Source organism: Octopus bimaculoides, chromosome 12 (assembly GCF_001194135.2).
Source record: "Octopus bimaculoides isolate UCB-OBI-ISO-001 chromosome 12, ASM119413v2, whole genome shotgun sequence".
Taxonomy (NCBI): Eukaryota; Metazoa; Mollusca; class Cephalopoda; order Octopoda; family Octopodidae; genus Octopus; species Octopus bimaculoides.
Window position 1 is genome coordinate 2,836,772 of NC_068992.1, and position 8,969 is coordinate 2,845,740.

At 36.0% G+C, this 8,969-nt stretch overlaps 1 protein-coding gene across 1 annotated transcript in view; it reads left to right on the top strand.

Annotated features, from left to right (window-relative positions):
• The window catches only part of LOC106876447 (muscle M-line assembly protein unc-89), a 351,593-nt gene that overhangs the window by 144,913 nt on the left and 197,711 nt on the right, over positions 1-8,969 (top strand). Inside the window, exon 4 of the mRNA XM_052972242.1 lies at positions 8,308-8,521. Coding sequence (XP_052828202.1) covers positions 8,308-8,521 — 214 coding nt within the window. The remainder of the gene's footprint in view (positions 1-8,307; positions 8,522-8,969) is intronic.

The following is an 8,969-nucleotide window of genomic DNA, read 5'->3' on the forward strand; positions in this document are numbered from 1 at the left end:
CCACGTGTTCCTTTCTGTCGAAGAGCATAGGCTCGAAATGTAAAAGACTTTCTCACCTTCCCGAGCATTAAACTAATACACCTGCTTGTTGTTATTACACCTGTCTTCATCTTTTGTTTTTCTGTAAATTTCAACTATATATATATGTACATACATACATATCATCATCATCATCATTGTTTAACGTCTGTTTTCCATGCTGGCATGGGTTGGATGGTTCGACTGGGGTCTGGGAAGCCAGGAGGCTGCACCAGGTCCTAATCTGATATGGTAGTGTTTCTACAGCTGGATGCCCTTCCTAACACCAACCACTCTGAGAGTGTAGTGGGTGCTTTTTACATGCCACCAGCACAGGGGCCAGAGGAGCTGGCATCGACTATGATCAGATGGAGCTTTTTCCCCATAGTCATTCAGTGTTTAAAGACTAGGTTTTTAGATGCTTTTTTCAAGATTCCTATATTGTTTTTCACACATTGAACTGTGTAAAAGTGTTAAAGAAACAGACCCAGGTGATCCCCACAAAAAATTCAACTGAAGCAAAATCTTTTCATAAACCTTTAAAATATTTCTGTGGATCCCCAACTTAATATTTTGTCTTCTGGAGCAAATGAAATGAAGTGGTTTTGCTCAAGAACAGAATGGATCGCCCAGTCTGAAGATTGAAACCACAATCTTATGGTCGGGAATCCAACACCCTAACCACTAGGTGATGCCCCTCCACTTGTGGTACTCATTTTTACAGCTGAGTGAACTGGAGCAACATAAAGTGAAGTTTTTTCCTCAAGAACACAATGCATCACCCAGTCCAGGAATCGAAACCACAGTCTTACAATCGAGAGTCCAACACCCTAAACACCAAGCCAGCCACACACCTCCACTATCAGGCTTAGATATATTACCTGTCTTATGTTCAAACTGACCAGATCAGGTTTCTTGCACCTACACTACAATATCATTCTAAAAATTATTGATCACGTCATCAAAATCTCAGACCTATGAGATATTTTATAATTAATTCAAAGCAATGTGAATGAATAAGCATTACATTTGACAGAAAAATCTGAATGCTTAAAGGGTTAAGCATTTACACCAAGAAATGCCAAAACAGTATAAGGAAGCAGAATATGAAACATAATTGCAGAAGAAAAGGTAGGGAAGAATTGTTTAATTCCCATTGTTTTGGGGTAGCCCCGTATTAATCTAAAGATAAGGTATAAAAATATTGAAGCTTTTATACACTGGAAATTATGCAAGTTTTATGAAATACTAACAAAAAGAAATGTTATAAGTATACACTAGAAATGGTCTTGGAGAATGGTACAATGGCTATATATATCAGGTATGCCAATTCACTCAGAGACTAAGGTGAAATGAGAAGATACTGTTGTGATGGACCATCAGGACAGGAAGCATTTCGTTTCTGATAGCTTTATCAATCCTGACAGATGATACTGTATCTCTAAAAGGTATGGAGAAACTATAAAAATATAATATAAAGATGTGGAACTGGAAATAAGCAGAATGTGACAACTAAACATTAAAAACAACCCCTGTGTTATTATTAATAATGATGATGATGATGATGATGATGATAATAGTAATAGGTGCCTAAGGAATGGTTAAAAATTATGCAGACAAATGCCTCACCAAAACCCCAGGACTTCTATATTGACAATGTTCAGAAAAATGGTAACGCAAGGCTATATTACACAGAATACCGTCAATACAATAGGAAATGTGCAGGAAAAAGAAAGCTACACACGCCCAAGGCAGGCAGAGAGAGAGAGGGAGAGGGAGCTATACTGGGTTTTCAGTGAAAGAATGCAAGTAAAACTAAGACTCCTGAAATATCTCTTATTAGAAAACATCATCATCACTCTCATCATTGTTGGCAAAGGCATAATAATAATAATGATGACAATGATGATGATGACGATGATGACGATGATGATGTTGAGGGGTGTAGCTGGAGATGATAGTGTAAATGAGAACAATAGTGATGATGTGAAATGTAACCGTACCAGACACTGAATAAGTATACTATTGATATATTGGTTACTAAAGTTTGTCTCATACTTTCTTATGTTATCTTTCCAGTCAGTGCAACTATGTCAATTTATATAACCACATCGTAATATTTATAGGGCTGAAGGCTATGAAACTTTGTCTGAAATAAACACAGAGAAATATGGGTGAATGTGTGTGTGTAGTGTTTTATGTGTGAGTGTATGTGTGTGTGTGAGCATAATGTTATATATGTGCCATCATAAATGATTTAGCAGCCATTTTTCCATGCATACATAAGCCAGACAGAATTTGATGAGGCAAATTTTCTAAAGCCAGGTGCCCTTTCTGTCACCACTTCAAATCTATTTCCAAACAAGAAGTAATACTACCCCATTGTTATATATATATATATATATATATATATATATATATACACCGTATTTTAACATGTATAAGGAACCCTTTTTTGTCAACAAAAATGAGTTTTGTTTAAAAAATATAGTAAAGAAGAATTGCAGTTTATGACGATGAATTGTGTCTTAAGACTATTCCTGGCTTTTTATATTCTTGCAAACTGTCTGTCATTTAAATTCTAACATTGGTTTTGATACAAATTTAATTCCACATTTTTTTAGACTTTAAAATTGTAGCACCCCATTGGTTACAACGACGAGGGTTCCAGTTGAACCAATCAATGGAACAGCCTGCTCGTGAAATTAACGTGCAAGTGGATGAGTACTCCGCAGACACGTATACCCTTATCGTAGTTCTCGGGGAGATTCAGCGTGACACAGAGTGTAACAAGGTTAGCCCTTTGAAATACAGGTACAACAGCAACAGGAAGTGAGACAAAGTTGTGGTGAAAGAATACAGCACAGTTTGCCACCGCTCACCCTGCTGCAGCCTCGTGGAGATTTAGGTGTTTTCGCTCAATAAACACACACACAACACCTGGTCCGGCAATCAAAATTGCAATCCTATGACCACGTGTCCGTTGCCCTAACCGCTGGGCCATTGCACCTCCACTTACAGAATTTACTGATAGCTTGTCATGCTTTTTGTTGTTATTTTCTTATTTGTGTTAAAACAGCAACTGCATCTTAGTTTAATTGGTTTTCCTTGAAAGGAACCATATCACTTCCATATAAATTCAAATTCTCTAAAACCTAATATAATATAATTTTATCTAAACAAATTTACCTGCACGTCCACACAAGTCTATCTAAAGATTACAATTTCACAGGCCTTACATTCCATTATAATTTACAAATAATCTTTTATATTCAATGACATTGAATGAATGCCTGGAAGTTGTAGGGAACCTTTGTAACATATTTTAAACTGATTTCCATAATCTACATTGCCAATGTTGTTGCAATAAAGAACCATTATTTCTTGAAAGTTAGCAGGATACATTCACTTCTTTACGTTCAATATACGTGACTATTTATCACACTTATAAAGGACAAGTCATTATAACAATGAGTTCTCTCAACTAACTAAATGGTCGTGTTTGTTGGGGAAAAGGCTGTGTTTATTTGAATTGATCTTAGCATTATATTTACTACTATTTCTTTTATTGAGTACCAGAGGTCATCTGAGAGGTAGAGTTGACTTTTGTAAGATTAGATTGCATAGTGTAACACAATGAAGTTAAATAATGCTTGCCACTCTTAACTCAATAACAATATTTTACATTTGTATAAGAATATCTTAGTTGATTTAATTAGCTCTAGTACACAAGTGGTGATTATATTATTGACCGAAATGGTTGAAAAGCACAGCCGGCTCCTGATGGAATATTGAGTGAAATTGCCAGGAAGTGAACTGATTGTTGAGACATATTTAATCCAACATTCCTCTACTTTAACACTTTACTCAACCGTAATAAAAATTATATAATTATAAATAATATATTTATTACACAAAGACAATTCTGTTTAAGTTAGCTATTATCTCCAGCCAGAATAATTATTTAATTAATACAGACAGATTATTTGCTTTGAGAATCTCTACTAGAGAGGATGGATTTTATTTCATGTTTCAAGACTCTTTGAATTAATAGCCACAAATTGCATTGTCGAATCAGGAATTGAAAATTTGAATAGCAAGAAATTCTCCACTGTTTATACCCGTAAGAAGAAATATCTTTCATTGTCAATGCCATATTGCTTCACAAAATACATTTCCTAACTGAATCGTTATGTCACATTTTAAGTAAGAAAGATGTGTATTAAGACATGTAGGTCTAGTCTTTAGTCATGGACTTCCTTTTAACTGTAAAGCGGGGCTGGAATTATTTTCTATCACAGTATGATTATTTGGGTGTTCCTCTGGGTTTTTTGTCATGAATTGCCAGCAGAGAGGAGTGTGTCAGGTCATACACTGCGTATATTTCAGATGCAAAAACAAGAATGCGAGGCACAAGAAGCCAGCGCCATCTTGTATGAGACCTCACTGGTAGCCATTACCATGTCCGAGAGAGGAGCGAGGTCTCACCTGCAACCATTTGCCATGCATGAGACGACAGCAAGACTCATCAGCAATGACTATTTTAGCAGAATTAAGACATTCTCTCTCTTTCTTTGACACAGAGCTGGGCAGCTGGGAGCTGTCCAGAATCCAATTGTTTGTTGTGGCATGGTTTCTATGGCTGGATGCCCTTCCTGACACCAACCACATAACAGAGTGTGTTGGGTGCCTTTTATGTGCCACCAGTGCAGATGCTTTCACACAGCACCAGCTTGGGTGCGTTTACGCAGCACTGGCACATGTGTTTACATAGCGCTGGCATAGGTGATTTCATTGTGGCACCAACACCTGAAAGGACAAACCTGTATGTGTGGAAGGCAGCGATTTTGCTTAGTTTGACATATTTATCAAGTACAGCAAATTGCTACACCTGGTCTGTTGTCATTTTCCCAGAGAGGCCCAGTGTCTGAAGATCCTTTCTTATGACTTCATCCCAGAGATAAACCAATTGAAAAACAGAGAGAGATAAATCTAAAACATGTTTATTTCTAAAGATTAATAAACCCCACCCACCAGCCCACTCTCTTCTCCATGCAATTATTTTCTGTATCTTCTGGGTTGTCTCTCAGTAATTAAATTGTATCTCTGATCTTTGCTTTCTAACTAAATTCAATGACAGCAAATTTAATGTTTTATCCAAAAAAAACCTTAAGGAAGTAACTGCAATAGGCAGACACACACACAATGTACACATTACACACACATATAGAATATATGTACACACACACACACACACACACACAATGTACACACACATATAGAATACATGTACACACACACACACACATACACACACAATGTACACACACATATAGAATACATGTACAATGTACACAGAGGGGACAAACAAGGACAGACAAAGGGATTAACTCGATTACATCGACCCCAGTTTGTAACTGGTACTTTATTTATCGATCCCGAAAGGATGAAAGGCAAAGTCGAGCTCGGCGGAATTTGAACTCAGAACATAACGGCAGACGAAATACCGCTAAGCATTTCACCCGGCATGCTAACGTTTCTGCCATCTTGCCACCTTCCACGATGTGTAAATATTGAATGTTTAGCTTTCTGTCAGATCTTTACATATGCAATTATCAAGGTTTTTTGTTTTTGTTTTTGTAAAAGAAATTATTATTTAACTATTTTCTCTGTATTTGATTGATTTTAATTGAATTTCTTCATATATTTTCCCCATGTAAATATCTTCAGGAATTAAAATATTTGTAAATATTGCAAGAACCACTCTATTATAACTGAATATTCTTCCCAACATAGACTCAGAATAGCCAAATGGATAAACTGCTAGATTTCTTCCCCAAGATTTCCGTAATATTTCATTGTAACTACTTCATGGTAAACAAAACATTGGTTTCAAATTTGGCACAAGAGCGGCAAGTTTGGGGGAGGGGTTAAGTTATTATATCGATCCCAGTGCTCAAGTGGAACTTAATTTATTGACCCCGAAAGGATGAAAGGTATAGTCGACCTCAGTGGAATTTGAACTCAGAACATAAAGACAGATGGAATGTCATAAAGCATTTTCCCTAGCATGCTAACGATTCTGCCAGCTTGCCATCTTGAATAATAAGAATCTAATTACTAATTACTAATTACTAATTACTAAATTCCATCTAACGTTCAAATTCCTTGAATTACCTCATTAAAATGTTTAACCCTTTAGCATTTAAAGGTCATATCCGACCCAAATATTCTATTTGTTTTATGCTCAAACTGGCCAAATCCATCCTCTTAAATGGTAGGTTTGGGAAGCTGGATTTGTAATTCTAAAAATAAACAATCACACCATTGAAATCCCAAAACTAAGAGATAATGTATGTTTAATTCAAAACAATATGAAGGCATAATCATTGCATTTGGCAGAGAAATATAAACACTAAATGGGTAAATACCAGTAAATACTTCTTATAGGTTTGTATTTTATCCCTTAAAAGAGTCCCATTTACCACTTCTATAAACTACTGAACTTTAGAAAACAGTTGCTTTCATCTAAATATTAATTTCTAGTGTAAAATGTCAAAAGCTTAAGGTTAGTGGCTGGTAGCATAACATTAACAGTTTTCTTTTTTTGTTGTTTTTTTCTCAAGGACTCTTGATTCTTGAGTGAACTGACTTTACTGAGGAATCAACACAGTCTCCAGGCTGCTTTCCAGGAAATTATATTTTTTTGTACTCTTAGCAAATACACATTTCACAGATTGGCACACGGCCACAAAGTTTATTGAGAGGTATAGAGTCAATATAATTAATCTCAATATTTTATTAACCATGGAGAGATTATACAAGTGAAACATCATTGAGACAAAATGGAGAAGTTGAAGTATATCAGAGCCATATTTGCAAAGTAGTGGGAAGTAGGAGGTTGAAATAGATGCTAGAATTACAGGTACCACAGCTTCAACATTCAATCAGCAGAAGAAGGAATTGGTGGTTTGGTTTTTTTTGTTCCTATCCTCATCTAAGGTCATGAACTTCGGGCAATTAACTGAAAGAATAGTTGAAATGGCTTCCTCTGAAGGATAACGATCCTTGACTGGATAGCTCAGAGGGAGATCAGGGGGTCTTTCCAGGTCAAGCTGCTATTTTGAGAGGTCACATTTCTGGTGTCACAAACATATGGTTAGAATGTCACGGGAAAGGATCACAAATTTAATTCTTCAAACTGAGTTTCCTGCCAGGAGATTAAGGAATAGACCAGAAAAAAGATGGTTGGGTAATATCCGTAGACTCAGTTGGTCATACTTGGAAATCTAACCAGAAGGTGTAATGAGAAGGGTTGCTTCTGATAGGACCCTATGGAGGAGATGTTTGGGGATTCTAATTCAACAATCTTTCTAGGAATGGTGGGCATCAAAAGTAAATGGATGGATGAGAGCATAAAAGAATATAAAAGATTCAAACTGAATATTGGTTTCAATTGGTTTCAAATTTTGACGTAAGGCTGCAATTTGGCAGGAGGGAGGTACGTCAATTACATTAACCCCTGTGTTCAACTGGTACTTATTTTATTAACCCTGAAAGGGACAAAAAGCAAAGTTGGCCTTGACAGCATTTGAACCCAGAATATAAAGACAGACGAAATACTGCTAAGCATTTTGCCTGAGTCTACCACCTTGTTCAAACTAAATATTATGAACGCTGTTTATTCAATACTCAATCGTTTCTTCCGCATCCTCATGCTAATCTTACCCAATGTTAATTCTCACTTTTAAATGGATTAGCAGTATTAACAATAGTATTGTATGGCCATGCTGTCTATTTATTTCTCTCCCTCTCCCTCCCTCCCTCCTTCCCTCAACCTCCTACCTCGCCCCTCTCTCTCTCCCTTTTGCTGTCTTTCGTATTTACACCCACACACTTCTTTCAATCTCATTCTCTCCCTTTGCTTGTGTGTGTATTCCCAAAGATAACAAATGTCAACCCAGCCATAAGATTTGAACTCCTGACCAAAATAACGTCATCCTGCCATTTTTAGAGTTGTTTCCTTTTCAGTCAAGAGAAGAATTCTGTTAAAGAAGTGTAATGAAAATACTTCTAAATTGTATTATTTGAATTTCCTACCAACATTTTAAAACTCTATTATTATGTTTTAGGGGTGTTTTTCTCATCAATATTTCCAATAAAACGATAGACTGAACAGGAAAATTAAGAAATTGCTTTCTTTTGTTTTTTTTTATTTTGCTGTTGTTGTTGTTTTTTGCTTTTTTTCTTTTCTTTATCTTTTCTAAACTGTGTTCATTCTGTTAACAGGTTTCGTGGTTGAAAAAGTCTCCAAAACAACACCCACTTACAGTTGGTACCTACACATTTATAGAAGACGCTAATATATCTGTGGTGCATAACAATCAAACACACGAGTGGAATTTGCTCATTAAAGACGTTCAAATCTCCCATTCAGGGGTGTATGAGTGCCAAGTTAGTTCCTCTAATAAACTATCTCGTTTGGTACGACTAACAGTGAAAGGTAAGCTGTTGTTAATGTTACTGCGTCCTGTCTTTTGTTTATTTCCTTCCAGCAGTGGAGATTAACTGTTAAATCATTTCAAATCACCCAGGTGCATCCAGGTGAAACATAAGCTGGGAAATTAGAATGTACATGTAATGCAATACATTGTTAACTAAAATTGTATAAGAATATAAATATTGAATGGCCGGCCGTCTATTTCTTTCTCTCTCTCTCCCTCCTTTCCTCTCTCTATTCTTTTCTGTCTTTCCTATTTACACAACACTTTTCTTTCTATCTCGTTCTCTCTCTTTGATTATGTGTGTGGATGAGTGTGTGTATGCATGTATATGTCTATATATGTATATTTTTATATATGCACGTACATGTACACATTCAAGTTTGAATATGTATGTATCCATGAGTGAGTATATATATATATATATATATATATATATATATATATATA